Raw genomic sequence first — 16,218 nt, forward strand, 5'->3', positions numbered from 1 at the left:
CTTGCCTTCTTTGTCCCGGCGTATTAACTTCCTCTATGTGCGTTTATTTTTTAAGCTTGCAAGACGTTCAGCGGCACTCTGACCATTTCTAACAGAGAGCTGAGTTTCACCCTAAAGAACAGATCAACGGAAGAGTTTTACGACATGAAGGAAATTTTTGAAACAACGGTAAGTTGTAGATGTAATTGGTTTCCACCGAAATCTTTTCTCTTCTGGCCTTTTGACGGTAAAATGTATCCTGTGTAGAATTCGGGCGTTGAAGAGCGCAAAGAACTAAGGGACGTGGGGGTCCAATCTGTTTCCATCTTCAGTGATGTCCACAAGCGTTGATTCTCAGTTCAGAAGGCCAATTTTTTTGGTAAAAGAAAGCAAATAAGAGTTACACCTCTTCCTCTCAAGAAGCTACTACATCATTCATTAACAGACTGTCGTTGACTTTTTTTAGGTGACCAACGAATTAAAGAAATCTTCTGTTGGCGAGTACTATTATGGATGCAGGGTCAAGGATCTCAGGTACTGGAGATAACCTTTAAATGTGGACAGCCGTCACTTAATTAGCGTTTAAGGGACCCTCCACTCCCACTACTTCCCTTTGAACCAAGTAAACATTGTTCTTATTAATTTTTTCGTATCATTTTCAAAGAAAGCGTTTGTGTCACACAAAAAAATGACTGTAAGAATCGGTTATTGAAACTTTGAATTTCCAAGGCGCCATCATGCTTCCTCAATTCTTATCACGTGTTATGGTTGCCCTTTTGCTATTGTACAAATAGAACGGTTTTTTTTCCCCACAATTTTCTAATTTGATTTTCTCAAATTGATTATAAACATTTCCTGTCTCCCATATAAGGTTGTCTTTGGAAGGGGTGGAAGTTTCTTCTCAAAAACTGTAGTCTTTTTGTTCTCTCGTTTTCTCCTTTTCTCCAGTTGTCGTTTAGTGAGCATCGAGCTTAATCCTTTCTCTACTGAAGAGTGGTTGTTTATTCGGCTTGATAAATGTGGAGGCATTGTGCCACAGATGAATACCAACCTTGCAACCTAGTAGTGACGGCTATGAATAGCCCTATAAGGCTCATGAGCAAAGCGAACGTGTTAAACACCATACTCTTCATGTGGCACACTTTGCATGTATGCATGCATGCATGCATACATGCATGCATACATACATCAGTGTATATATACTTAATTGACCGCTCCCTTCAGGGGCTTTTCAGGGCCAAGGAAACACGTTGACGCACAACAAAAACATCTGCGTAGTTGTTTTTTTCTGACGCTATCTCTTTTGAACGTTTCTCTTTTGACAGAAGTGGGAGTATTATAGTGGATTTCCTGATCTTTACAAGTCCAGACTTTGCCGGAACAATGCAGGAGATACGGGACGCACTCGTGGGCCGGGTTAACAATACAAAGCTCGGTTCTTTTAACGTAACCGCTTCCGAAGTCGCAGGTAAGCACTTAGACCTTTAGTAGACTGTGCACAGTATGGGCGTCTGATTCTTAGTTGTAATAAGAACTGAAAAACATTTTGACCAGCGGTCTAAGGCAAAGTAGAACAGCCTGTCTTGGGGTAGCAGTGTTGTTGGCCCAACGGGAATGTTTTGAAAGGGTGAGAGAAGATGGTGATCACTTGTTCACGTCAATGCTGCGCTGGCAAAAACGAAGCAGTAAAGAGTTACCCGCTCCAGTTCGCCGTTGTTGTCGACAAGCTCACGCACGTTCCTCCGTGAAGCACGTGCATATCATTGCGATTGTTGTGAGCAATAAATGCATTCAAATGCGCTATAAAGGCGGCCGCGTCCCCTGGAAACATTTGTTGCGGGAGTAAAATTTGCTTCCTGGGAAGCTGAAATGTTTCTGAAGTTGTTCAGAAGCATTTTGCTTTTTCGGCAAATGTTTCCTCGTTTGCGCGCCGAGGAAACATTTCGGGAAACTATGTTTCCGCAGCAATGTTCCCTCGTTTGCAGGCGACTTAAAGCTCAGCTTGTGTGCAACCCCAACACTGCTTTTGTGTAACTAGAAGACAAAGCTCAAACTCGGAGTCTTGCGTCTCTAAAATCACCGCCAAGGGTTTTCTCTTTGGAGGGTGTGGCTGGCCTCGTCCGCCTAAGTCTCCTCTCTTTCCTTGAGCTATGGTTTGATCTGCATTTACAGTAGTGAAATGGAATTGTTCACTGACTCTTCTTTGTTTTTAGTCGAAGATTTTGACGAATGCATGGCCCACCAAGACAATTGTGGGCATCACGCTACGTGTGTCAACAAGGAAGGATCGTTTGAATGTAAATGCAATGATGGCTTCGAAGGCGACGGCATCTCTTGCGAAGGTACGTGGGATAAATAAACGAACGAGCGAATGAAACCGACGACCGGATGCTTACTTTGTTGAGCAGCGGAGTTTTAAAATTTCTTGCGGGTATTCGGGGGTTCAAAACCCCGGTCGGGTCAACAGTCAGGGTCTTAGAAAATAACTGAGGAGAAAGTGCTGCCTTTTTTTTCTCGTTCCTGTGGGACTTGACGAGACCCCCTTTGTTGATGGTCTATCTCTCAGAGAATAGACCTTTTTGCAGATACGGCAGCCATTTTCATTTCTATCGTTTCGAAAGACATTATGGGATGCTTGAGGGGGGGGGGTGGGGAAGGTTTGCCCCTAGGCCTATTGTAAAAACTGCTATGGGTCTGTAAACCGCCACGAGAATGTATGTGATATGTGCAGTATATAAACTATTACCATAACCAAAAATGAATGAATGAATGAATGAATGAATGAATGATTGATTGGTTGCAGGAATTTTAAGAGCCGTTGCTCGCTCCTAATCATGTGCTCCGGCTCTTTATTATTCCTTAAAAAATAACGACCTTGTCCTTTTTTAACACTGCTTTCAATGAAACATGATTGTAAAGTAAACCTAATTCGTATCAATTTCGTCCATAGGAGGATTTCTCAAAACCATGTGGTGGACAGTGATTGTGGCTGCTTTCTTGCTTCTACTTATCATCATAATTATTGTTTGCCTGATCGTTAAGAGGCCCAAGCCTCTGGGAAGGTGAGGACATTGTCATGTTCCAGTTTGCTTATCCTAATCAAGGCGGAAGTACGAGAATGAGCTCGACTCGTAAAACTACCGCTACCTCAAAATCCGATATTGCAAGGATTTTTTTTATAATGTTGGCCAACCTTGAATCCAAGTAAATAAAATTCAGGATACTTTTTAGAAACCAATGAAATGCCGGACAAGGAACGCAATGGAGTTGACTATTGGTCAATCAGCATCAGTCAATTTTATGGTTGTTCATCTCGTTAAAAAAAAAAAAAACAAATCAAAGGTATCCTGTGGTAAACTCGTGGAGTGAGTAAGATATTGCGTCGGGGAGGTGATATAGCGAATTATCAAGCCTATAGAGTGGTTACAAATGCAGTTTAATACATTTTTCTGTTTTACGAATGCATGAATGCGCCTGCCGCCTTAACGACCATTTAACGAATGCATGAATGCGCCTGCCGAACTTGAGACGATCAGAAATCGATTACAAATTTCCCCTTATTTATGCCTGACAGCCTGATTCGCCATTCATCCCGATAGCTCTCCACGAGCTAAAAAGTGTTTCGAAAAAGCTTGAGAAAAGCACTTATCCACTCGGAGCAACTCATTTCTTGGAAGATCGAGCGGTTAAAGTATTTTTTGCAAAGCGAAATCTGAGTCAAACTAGTTTAAATTTTCTCTTTTTTTCTAATATATTATGAATCACAGAAGACTTATACGGAATGCACGTTTGTTTGATGAGTAGAAGAGTCATCTTAGTGAAGGCGTGCAACATTTTTCCCCTTCCAATGAAAAGATTTTACTCTGGACTGTAACATACTTCAGTGAACTGGATTCTGTTTTGATGCAAATAACCCCCATACCATTTCAGGTATGCGTTGGAGATGACCGACGCTGTGTACAAACTTGAGCCCAATAGTCGCAACAGCGGAGAATCTAGCAAAGTATCATATCGCAAAGGAGACGTGTATTACAAAGACAAAGACGGAAATTCCATATCCGGAACAGGGAACCGGCCCAACATGCTGACAAATGGACACGGGTTGGACCAGAGATCGCACACTCTACCCTTTGCGCAAGAAGACGAAACTCAGCCTAGTAGCAGTACCAGAGATAAAACACCGCTCGAGCTAGCTATGGAGAGAAACAAGAGAATATCGGGAGAAATACCCCCTGCTGCCAAGACACCGTTTGAACTAGCGGTGGAGAGAAATGCTTGGAATAACAACACGTATGAAGAAGCCAAAGACTTAAAGCTGTCCGAACTACCGATTGCATCCATCAAAAGCTCGGACACGGTACATTTAGACCATTGTTTGTAAGATGTTTTTTTCCTGCATTTTTATTCCAGTTTTTAAGGTTTTGCTCGATAGCCACGGCAGCAAGCGAAACTAGGAAGGTAGATTTTCGTTCTGATGCGATAGTTAATTGCTTCTTTTGCAGCTTACAGAAACAAATGGACATCGATGCATATTTAGTTCATTCTATAAACTCCTTTAGGTCCAAGACACAGTGATTTGAAATGTAAATGCAAGCCCGTAGAATAGTCAATATCGAATACGTTTGTAGATAGTCGATTAATGTAACACGAATGGCCATGACAAAACAAGGCGTACCCAGCCTCGGAATTTTCCGTATTCTGATTGCGAAAAAAATGGGGCGAGAGGCTGTGACCCAATTTTCGCGCGGTCAGATTGCACGTAAAGGCGTATCTGGCAATCCAAAGGATTCCGTTACACACAATAACATTACTTTTTAGCGTTACAGCTATCGACAGCGTTAAAGATCAGTGCACATCCGGGGATGAACGAGAATTAAGTTTTCTTTGGCAAGAGTTCAAACCCAAGGTTCTCAAAAATTATCCCCTTGTCGATCGCGACGACAAAGGAGGGGAAGACAGAAAGCATTGACCGAATGCAAAAATGGCCGCCAACAAATTATTCTTTTGTCTTTGTGTTAATTAGCCTAACTAGCCTCGTTTTACAGCCCAAATTCTTTCAATTTTACGCGTGTGAACGAGGCTAGTTAGGCTAATTAACACAAAGACAAAAGAATTTGTTGGCGGCCATTTTTGAATTCGGTCAATAGCTTTAAGATTGTGCGACCTATTTTGAAGGAGGGGGGGGGGGGGGGAGGGGAGAATGCGCGCGAAAGTATATTCGAGAGTGGTTTTCGTCGCGCGCCCTTTCCTCGCGTCGATATGAGCGAAAGCAATAGGACCAACAATAGGGACTTTGAGATCTACGACGGCGACGTCACCTCTGAATATAACTTTGCGCTGATTATTCCATCTCGTTCATGTACAATGTGGGCTAAGCATCCCGCTAAAAATAAATGGTACGAGCGGTTTCTGAGTAAAAATAGAAAATGAGATATTTACATTTGTATTCGCGCGTTGTCGTCAAAACCTCAAATTTGGTGATTTCACGTCATTGATATGCGGAGTACCGCAAAAATGTGTGCTATAATGCGAGCCGCACGTGCTGCACGAGTGTTTTAGCTCTTTAAAGCAATAGTTGTGGTCACACTAGCCCTTTTACCCATGGGTAAATAGCGTTTGCCCACGGGCAAGGACGTTTTTGTGTGTAACCGCTTTCCCCTAGACCGAAACTGCCCTAGTGTTATTTCCATGGTTACATCAAAAAGAACAAAAGAACTTCCCATTACAGTTCCTGAACTGAAAAGGACGCTTTATCTGCTCCCAATCTCTACCCCAAAGCTCTTCTCTTGACTAAGGGAGAGAAGAACTCTGGCTCTAAATCAGCTTGCCATGCTCGTCCCTGAGTTCACCCCCGTTTCTTTTGGTCTCGAGGTCGCAGAGCGCTATGGGAACCAATCTTGACCCCAGAGCTCTACTCCTGACTAAGGTAGAGAAGAGCTCTGGGAAACCCTGAGAACAATGTGTCGTCTCATTGGTTTTCGTGAAGAACAATCAAAAGCGACTCTCATCGGTGAATTCATGTTAGCACGAGGAGTGAGCAGGCGCCGTAAGGTTCAAATAGCCAGTTTTTGGCTATAACAACCCTACGGCGCATGTTCTCCTAGATAGAGTTTCCCAGAACCTTGGGTCGATCCGAGGCTCTGGTGACGAGAATGTGTGTAACCACAACTAATGATATTGGTTACGGTCGTATTAGAAAGTTAAAACTAGTGTTAAATCAAGTTCTATTGTTCAGTGTTCCCCTAGGGATTCAAAACACCAGAGAGTTGGCATTAGAGTAGTGTCAACACTTGTGTTACACTGTTTCTTTGAAGTGTGACTCCAACCATTGTTGTTTGTTGCGTTCTCGTTGATGACAGCGTCGTAGATCTTAAAAGTCCTAATGGCTATGCACGTGCGTTTTACATTTTTGTTCCATTTCTTTGCGGCTCACTTTCTACCAACGAAGTAAAATGGCCATTTCTGTGGTTATCCTGAGGACGTGATCACCTCTTGACGATTTTTCCAGTTTCTTTCTAAACCGGTTTCCACCCGGTTCACTCTATTTTTATCCCCGGAAGAGTGATACACAATTTATATATCTATCAACTCCCACTCGTTTAAGACTCTTATATTCAGGCAACACAATATACTTTATAGCTAGAACTAGTTCAGCGCAGGTTTAGCGCTTTATCATAATTCGTGCTAAAAGATGTTGAGACATTTTGATTTTAGCAGCATGTCTAATGTACTCTTGCCTGGTACCCTTTTCTAAAGTCCCCCGTAAAAAAAAAAGTCGATGTTGTAAGTGAATGTGTCACCCACTTGTGATATAGAAAACAGCAACACAACATTGGGTGCTGAGGGAGAAGGATTTTCCTGGTGGTGGGTTGACATTGTTTTGATTCGATGTTACAAAGAAAATAAGTGCCTTCTTTCCACTCAGATGTTAAGTGTCTCAACACTTCCTGTCGTGGAAAGAGTAAATGCGATGACTCCAACAAGTTTTGGTCACATTTGAGATTTCTATTGTATTTGAACCGGATCAGCGCAAACCCAGCTTCCGTTCACACTTACCTTTTGTATAGAATATTCATTAAATCGTCAAAAACAGCAAATGTAACTGCGTTCCCGTCTGGCGAGAGTACCTCACTGTAAGCCTGGTTCCAATGTTCAAAGGTCGGAAAACTCTATTCAGCGGATGAGTCGCTATCGAACAGTTTCAATCCGTGAAAAGATTTAAGTATTTGCTCGCGTAACTGTGAATGTACGAAGTGAAGTAAAGGTGTGTTGGGAAATCGAGAAGAATATTTTACCCTATGGATAGCGACTTATCCCATGGATAAAATTATCCAGCCTTTCAAAAACTGAGGAGGGGTCAGCACTTTTGCTCCATTCTTGGGATTCTGCCTCGTTTAACCTTTTTCTTTTCAGAAATACCAATGCTCTCCCAAGACTAACTTTTTCCACCAAACCGCGTAGTACGAAAACCAAACTAGTCGCGGAACCACCGATACGATAAAGAGGTTTAGCATCCACTTCAGATGAAACGTTTGGTTGCTGTTTGTCATGAAAGTATGAACATTTTGTTAGAAGTTGATCTATACCTGAAGCTACTTGGCAAGGAATCAGCGAAAATGAAAGACGTTTTTTTTTATTATTGGCAAAACGCAGTTCAGCGTAACGCCGGAGGTGACGCAGCAAAAGGGACTTACAGATCTACGACAGCGACGTCCACAAAAAAAGTCACCTCAAAGTATAACTTTGCACTATCGTAAGTCTTTGGCGAATACTCCATCTCGTTCACGCCTAACAATGTGCGCGCAGTGGCCTAAACTAAATTTGTACGAGCGTTTTCAGAGCCGAAAACTGAGCAAAAGATTCACATTCATGTTCTCGCCAAAAGCTCAAATTCGGTGATTTGACGTTATTATGCAAAGTACCGCGAAAAAGAAGCTAAAATGCCTGCCGCACGTGCAGCACGATTCTTTTACCTCTTTTAACCAATGGTGTTATTGCTTTGTGGCGTTGTCGTAGCCGTAACCGTCGTCGTTTTTTTAACTCTCTAAAATCTTCCTATTGCCGAGTCATGTTATAGGCTGAGTAATCCAGCAACTACAATAGAAAACGGAGGCACAACAATTAAGAATACTTCTCATTTATTAAGACCAAAAGGATGAAAAACCAGGAAATAGCACATTTTTTATGTATAGCATGTCTTACAAAGGTATTCCCCATTGTGATGAAACCGCATTCTTCGTTATTTCCACTCCTCTTTCGTAAGATAATACACTTCATAAAAAATGCGATTTCATTCTTGGTCTCCCTGTAACGCGGTCCCACGAGCACCCTGGCTCCTTAACTTTTAAAGCCAACTAAAACAATCCACTAAAAATAATGAAATAATTCGTAACCGACTATTATATACATATCAGTGACCAGATCGCGGTATGTTTTATTTTTAAAACGCTGATTCGGCAGAAAGGTTTTTGCGGTTGAAATATATACTTGGATGGTTTTCAATCACGTAATGAGACAGCCATGTTGATGCACAAAACAATAGCAAATTATGGCTCGTGTTTTGCATTATTCAAATTCCCAAAGTGAGACTTTTTTCTCTATTGACCGAATGCATAAATAGCGGCCAAAAATGTATTCTTTTGTTTATGTGCTAATGAGACTCACTAGCCTCGCTCTCAAGCAACCTTTCTTTTGTATTTTGTCCATGCAAACGAGACTAGTAAGGCTAATTAGCACATAAACAAAAGAATATATTTTTGGCCGCCATTTATGCATTTGGTCTATTGATCTGTGCACCAGCATGGCTGCTGTGACGTCAGGTGAAAACCATCTATTGGTTAATTAAATAAACTTTTACCTTTCTGGCTACATTGAAACATTGATTGAAATTAACTCTGCGTGTTCAAAGATAAAGATGAAAGAAATCCAGAATGCTGTAAAAAAAATACCAAGTGACGTTCTCTTCTGTAGAAATTTAACCTAACTAAAAATACTGGCAAAACAATGAAGAGTCCATCTTGTCAATACCACGAGGATTTTGATTTGCCCTGAAAAGAGGGAACAAATTGCAAGGCGTCACTCAAAAATCACTGACTTTAAAAACTTTAGAACACGTAAATGACTCGTATTTACAAGGTTTAAAATTTTAAAAAGTAAAAAAACCGAACGTTTTCGGCGTTAAGCCATCTTCAGGGTAGGTTGACCTTTAGTTATTGATGGAGGAATGGACCAGTGTGTCTATCAGTTAGTCAATCGATCAATCAAGCGAGCTAGAAGTCAGTCAGTCTCAGCCAACTAAGCAGTCCAGTCCAATCCTTTAAGTCAGTCAACCCAACACATGCACTAAGTAACGTTAGTGACTCGAAGTTTCTAAGAAAAAGCATCGAGTCAAACGCTATTTGGCTAAAGGAAGAAGCTACCTAATACCAAGAATAAAGCGCATGATGGCTTTGTTCAGAACGAGCACAAACATCTCGTATAAGACATTGCAGCCGATTAAAGGAAATCCTCCTCTGCTCTCTTTACTTTATTATTTCGACAAGGTTAGTTTGACGAAGGTACACGTAAACACCAGCCATCAAGATCCACGCCGTTACTAAAACAAAGAACAACTGAAGCGAGCGACGTAGAATGATCGCCCTAGCGAATACGATCAAAATCTAAACTCTCGCTAATACACTAGGCCACAGATCTCACGATGCTTACGTAGGCATCTTGATCTTGTAAGGTGACAAGACAGGAACATTAAGACCTAAATGGCGAAAACAAACCACCCTAGAAAGGGCAAAACAAGAAATCAACTGACGTGACATGTCTTGTGTGACTAAACAAAAATGGTGTGACAGACAGGTTGCGTGAATATAATGTGACAACATATTGACGACGTTGGAATCACAAAGGGAAAAGATGATGTGGCACGGCAAAATACAAAGTGTGATGTGCAAAACGACTGGACAAAGACGATTTCATATTCAAAAAGATCCGTGTTTCGGGTTGTAAAGTAAATTAAGGACAAACAGCAGAAGTGTGATGCAGCATAGAATGGCGTGACAGAAATGGTTTTCAATGAAGGCCACTGCATGAACGGAAAATAAGCACTGGAAGGAACCTGGCTTAACATGCAACGTTCATCATAAAAATCTAAAAGGGCCATTAAAAGCTGGCATTACCGAACACTGTAATGTACTAATTCCGACATATTAAGGCGGCTTACTATAGTTCTCTGAAGAAAAAGATCAAGATTTTGAAATCTGTGAAATAAAGTAGCAGGATGTCTCTTCCGAAGTGTTAGTCCATGGGCGGATCCTGGTTTTTCTTAGGACGGGGTGCACCACTATGGAATGGAATGGGGTGGCTGACTGGTGACATTTAATTTTTCTTCCAGAATACCAGTTGTATTAGAAAGCCACGGGTCATCTCAGAGAGGGGGGTGTGCACCCCCTGCACCCTCCCCCTCGATCCGTCCCTGTAGTAACTACAACTGATGTAAAATGTAATTTTACGTAACAAATAAATGCAAATCATGGGAAAATGCTAAATATAGTGACCGAGCTCCTGGAGGGGGGATTAGAAACTACACATTGCAAGGGCCATTTTCTCAAAAACTACCCTTACGACCCCACCTTAGAATGTCAGGATTTCCTTAGCAAGAAAAACTAAACATGTATCAAAATAAATAGCTAATTTTCGTCTATTTTGATAATAACTGAAAAACTGTCTAATAGATCTTTTTAAAAATGTTGACGGTTTTCGCCTTCATATTGTTTACTAATTCCCAAAATGTTAACCCTGATCGTACGGCTAGTTATTAAGAAAGAGGCCTGTGCAATGTCTAGTTTCCAGTCCCCCATCCAGGAGCTCCGTCATATATCGTTTTCCCCTGATTTGCATTCACTTGTTAGGTAAAATTACATTTTACATCAGTTGCAGTGACTAACACTTCAGAAGAGACATCCTGTTGCTTTAATTTCACAGATTTCAAAATCTTGATCTTTTTCTTCGGAAAATTGTAGTAAGCCACCTTAAACCTGCTAATTATTGCGTTCAACGATAAATTGCGCGGGCACAACAGTACTTTAGCTTTCTTTTTACTTTTTTATATGATACAAGCGTTAGCAGTCGTTTTGAAAAAAGACGGAGGATTTTGTTCAAGAGCCGCGCTAAAACCAATTTGGCGCTCGACTCGACACTTTTCTAAATGAATACTCTACCAAGCCCTGTCCACACGAGCAATTTTCAGGTGACAATTTTTATCTTTTATAAATTTGATCTTGTCGATAGCACAACAAATGATAATTGTTGACAATTCGCAGATAAGTGGGTCAGCAATGCCTTTGGACAGCAGAGATAAAGCAGAAACAAGGCGAGGTTGCTTGGTCGTTCTCCAGTGGTGCTCACCACGTACGAGACAGGAATTTGCTACATATAAAGTGTCGTCTACAGGGGCAATTTCTCGTATTTGACAACTTTTATTCGTCTCATAAAAGCTAACACGTCAGCTTTTCAGCAAATATATTTGTCACATAAAAACTGGCCAAATTTCCTCGTCTACACGACCAATTCAAAGTTATCACACAAAATTGCTCGCGTGGACCGGGCTTACTATTTTGAAAGAACCGTAGTCCAGAGGTTTAAATTTTATCATTTACATAACTAATGTCGTTTTCATAACTCCGACGAAGTTAATCGTCGTAGCCTCCTTAGTCTTTTCTTTGGCAGTGCTGAGCTGCGCCAGTCTGGTCAACTCACTATCGAATGTGATGGCGAAACCTGATTCAGTAATTGTATTGCGCTCTGTCCATTACGCATCCACAAGGAGCAATTAACGCTTTATCTCCTGTGCGAAGCTTTATTTCTGGCCGACCTTTCAAACAAAATAGGTTGGCAAGGTTTTCAAGCACCGTTAGCTTTGTTTGCCTTTGTCATCCACAAGTCACAGATTAGTTTTTAAGAATGTTTGCTGGCCCATTTATTTGCAAGTGAGAATTGCCAGATTAAATTTTTCCTTATAGTGATAAATTAAACAAAAATCGCTTCTTGCATTTACTAAAATGTCATCGTGGGAAACTTTATTTTACTCTTTTATTTGAAAGTGGTTTCATGGTGACATCGAAGGGTCATGTTTAGTTCTATCCTTTAAATGTTTATCGAAGTTTAAATTTGAGAATACACGTCTATCCTTAATTAATAGGGTCACTCACGCATTTAGGATGCGGCAAATTTCGTCACGTGACCGAAAATCGGTAATGTAACTGTTATTTAACTACTCGCTACCAGTCCGCCAAGTAAAGGCTGAGCGATTGCTTTACGTTCTAAACGGTTAACTTTTTCCTCAGTTTTGCATGTGGCCATTTATACTTGCCAAATGACAATAAAACAAATGGGATTGCCAGCTCTTTATCGCTGCATCTTTGTCACATAAAATTGGGAAAATTTCTTCCTTTCAAACAAGCAATTAAGGATATTTCATGAAACATTGCAGTCTTAACCTATTAACTATTCACTAACTTGAATTTCTACATCAATGCCTTGAAAGTCAAACTCACCTGGCTTACTTGATCATCCACTTTTTGTAAAATTTCCTTTTGTTGTTTGGCGCTGAACCGCAAAAGAGCAACCAGAACTTTGGCCATTTGCTACAAGAAAATAATAACAGCAGGTGAATTTTAGTCAAGGGACTTTCCCAAGATTCTGTGAAAAGGTCATCCAATAGTAGAACCTTACTTCACAGATTTTAGATAACCTAGTTTGAGCTTATCGTTTCGAAGTCATTTTTCCAAGGAATCTGCCACGATTGTTAAAAGTGCTTTGTATAATCAGCTACCTGCGAAACCTCAAGCCCGATACAACAGATGGCAATTACTTGAACCCCAATCTAAAAATGAACTGTCATCGCAAGTGTGATGGTAAATGCTCATCTAGGTAAACAAATGAAAGGTTTGCTTTTTCACATCGTTGGTGCCTCGTATTTTCTTCCCAGTATCCCAGGAACACCATGGAAAAAAATAGCCCCAAGAAAACTTTCCCCGCCTTACCGCCGATGAAAAAAACATCCTTTCATTTAGTAAACGGGGTACGGGGTAAACATTAGCCATTGCCCTCAATTTCAGTCCTAGTAGTATAGCGGGACAATTATCACACGAACCCATTCTCGTCCGGTCATCACTTCTTTCCATCCCTCAAACTGACATTTCCCTTTTTATTCAACATATACACGACGTACAGTGTACTTCAAATCTACTTCTACGAAACAAAGATTTTAAGCAAGCTTAGACGATTCACAATAGGCGAGGCAAAGAGTTGAACCCGGATCGATGGCTTCACCTTGCAGTATCCGATATCCACTAGACTAACGAGACAACCTCCCGGAAAATTAGAGTATTGAAAGTAGTAGTACCCAGCAAAACAATTGAAAGTTAAGCGTCTTCAACGGGGTTTTTAGACCTAAATACTGTAGATCAGCGCAGCATAGCTTAGAAACGCTATTCTTTGTTGAACTAAAGCTGTAATTCTGCCTGTTTTCATTCTTTTTAGAGCGGTAAGCTTGTCCATATTAACATGGGATATTGCGTCGTGTAATTGTTACGAAATGTCCAATGTCAGTTTGAGGGATGGAAATTACTGTTGACCTTCTCGTTCCCACAGTGCGCGTTTCTTGTGGTCAGCACCAAGAACACGGACACTGGCAACAGCCAAAAATACGCGCAGTTGCGGTAATGATATAGAGCGTTTTCACATGACGTCACGGAAGCCATGTTGGTGTTCCAAAACAAAGAAACGGCGGCCATGTTGGTGTTCCAAACTAATCCTCTGGGAATTGAACTATTCATCAAATTAGCATTTATTTTAGTCACGTGAATGAAAACTCTCTACAATAGGGAGTTTTAAGCAAAGACGACGGCAACGGCAACGACAAAGCCACATAGTAAGAAAAAGGAAAAATACTCGTGCTGCACGAGCATTTCTCCGCCGTACTCCACAAAACAATAGGGAGTTTAGGAAACGACGACGGCTACGGCATCGACAACGCCAAAAAGCAGTAATATTATTGGTTGAAAGCACCAAAATGATCGTGCTGCACGTGCGGCACGCATTTTTGAACATTTCTCTTCCGTAGTTGTCAAAACTACTACATGAAATGACCAAATTTAAGGTTTTGACGACAACGTGGACAAACTGCAGTGAATCTTTCAGTGTCACTCTTTACTTCAAATACGTCCGAACCAATCCAGTTTTAGGACACTTCGCCCATATTGAATAATATAAACAAGATGGAATAATCATGAAATACTTAAAATAGCTCAAACTTATATTTTTCAGTGACGTTTTCGTCGCCGTACCCGTCGTGGTTTCTTAAACTCCCTAATAACGTGAAATCACCATGCAAAGTTCAGGTTTTGACGACAACGTGAGCATATAACAATAAACCATTCCTTTTCTATTTTTGCTTTAAAACCGTTCGTACCCATGCAGTTGCAAGATAGTTCGCCGGTATCGTACAATGAAATAATCGCAAAATACTTGCAGTAGAGCTAAGTTATATTTTGTAGTGAAGTTTTCGTTGCCGTTGTCTAAGTCCCCAATAGGGAGCTTTAGCAACGACGACGGGAACGGCAAAGAGAACGTCATCTCAAAACATAAATTTTCATAATTGTAATCACTTCACGTCCATTCCAAGTTTTTTTAATGTGAGAAGGTTTTGGCAGTCCCTGCATGAGGGATGAAAACGTTATGAGCGGCGCTTAATTTAGGGGAGAAAATGAAAATTTATCTTTAAGTGCTGACGTCCTTCTTAAAAACCTCAAATTTGGTCATTTCACGCCGTTGTTTTGCTGACGACGGCAAAGAAATAGACAAAAATGAAAAACGCACGTGCAGAGCGTGCAAAGCTATTGCTTTTGCCCACTAAATATGCAAATATGTGACGTTCTCGTTGCCGTCACCGTTGTCGTTGCTAAAGCTCCCCAATGTTGTCAGCGCTGACGGCCGCCGGTTATTGTTTCAAATTTCTAAGAAAGCGCAGAAGAGCCGGAAGTCCGTGATTCGCGGACTTCCTGCTTTGGCTGTGGCCAGAGTCCTTGTCCTTGGCGCTGACCAAAAGAAAAACGGATTCTCCTACGAGTTCGTAGGTTTGACTCCCACAAAGGTGCAATGAGATCTTTTCCGAGTCTCCTAAAGTCGCTAACCAAGGAAAAAAATCGTCCTTTCATGAAATGCAACGCAACTTTATTTAACCACCCAGAATCATCAGTTGAGCTAAAAACTGAATACCTTCCAAAACTCTTTACAACGTTTCACACGATTGCCGCGAGGGAACCCGATTCACCAGATACTTTCTCGAGAACCCCTGACCACCAGAGCTTGAATTTTTCTCTTAAATCTTGGGGCAAGCTATTCCACTTGGTTCGGTGAGAAAAGGGTTTTCTGTAAAGATTTCTCAAGTTGTTCTCCGCAGCATTGTGTTGAGTGAAAAGACATTCTGTAGGGGACACACTTAGTGAGATTGGAATTAAAACTTAACCCTTTGGCTACTGGAGATTTGGCCGAAAAACACGTTTTGAAGCTAGTTGAGGGGTTTTTTGGTCACTGTCGTGCTGTTTAAGAGCTAAGTCTCCCCACAAACCCGTTTCCAGGTTGTACACTCCGCGGCCTTTTCAGCCAGGTGCAAAATAAGCGCTTGCAAAGTTCGGGCAACACTTTCGACTTTCACTTTTTCGCTTTCTCTCCTTCCCTCTCTTTTAGCTTTCCTTGCCTCATTTTTTTTCAACTTGCTGGACATTTGGTAGGCTTTATTTTGGTGGGAAGAGTTTCTAAGAAATCTTTCATCATCTTAGAATTAGGTGCTCAGAAAGGTAGGTGGGTAATGGAGCAAGCTTTTCATGGGGATTTCCAGGTCAGTGTTGCATGGTTTTTCTGGCCGTTTCTCCAGTTTCCTTGACTGAATTGTGCTCATTCTGGTATAGTTTGAAAGATCTCTTCTCCCTGCACAAGTTAGTGGACAAAGCTGTTCCTGACCGTTAAAAGTGATGACGTCACAAGGGGTAGATGGGACCGTGGATAAAGCTGGACGTATATTGCCAGATAGTAATCAAAGGGTTAATTAAGGCATTTTTCAAATGACTGCCGAAACTAATTACGCCATAGCAACGGCTACGCTTAGTGATAGCTTTAAAAATCTCGCGCCAGTTTATCAAACAATGAAAAGAAAAACCAAAACAATTCGCGACTTGCATTCAAACC

The 16,218-nt window shown here is 41.2% G+C and overlaps 2 protein-coding genes across 2 annotated transcripts in view; one reads left to right on the forward strand and one right to left on the reverse strand.

Annotated features, from left to right (window-relative positions):
- The window catches only part of LOC138046482 (uncharacterized), a 13,270-nt gene extending 8,627 nt beyond the window's left edge, over positions 1 to 4,643 (forward strand). The window contains 6 exon segments of the mRNA XM_068893113.1: positions 56 to 168; positions 446 to 513; positions 1,305 to 1,447; positions 2,193 to 2,321; positions 2,930 to 3,041; positions 3,910 to 4,643. Coding sequence (XP_068749214.1) covers positions 56 to 168; positions 446 to 513; positions 1,305 to 1,447; positions 2,193 to 2,321; positions 2,930 to 3,041; positions 3,910 to 4,360 — 1,016 coding nt within the window. The 3' untranslated portion in view covers positions 4,361 to 4,643.
- A 3,457-nt stretch (positions 4,644 to 8,100) lies between these two features.
- Positions 8,101 to 16,218, reverse strand: part of LOC138046491 (golgin subfamily A member 4-like) — a 40,084-nt gene continuing 31,966 nt past the window's right edge. The window contains exons 21-23 of the mRNA XM_068893121.1: positions 12,525 to 12,614; positions 9,685 to 9,753; positions 8,101 to 9,026 (exon numbers count right to left, since the gene is read on the reverse strand). Of these exons, the coding sequence (XP_068749222.1) occupies positions 9,724 to 9,753; positions 12,525 to 12,614 (120 nt within the window). The 3' untranslated portion in view covers positions 8,101 to 9,026; positions 9,685 to 9,723. The remainder of the gene's footprint in view (positions 9,027 to 9,684; positions 9,754 to 12,524; positions 12,615 to 16,218) is intronic.

This window comes from Montipora capricornis, chromosome 1, assembly GCF_036669925.1.
Source record: "Montipora capricornis isolate CH-2021 chromosome 1, ASM3666992v2, whole genome shotgun sequence".
NCBI lineage: Eukaryota > Metazoa > Cnidaria > Anthozoa > Scleractinia > Acroporidae > Montipora > Montipora capricornis.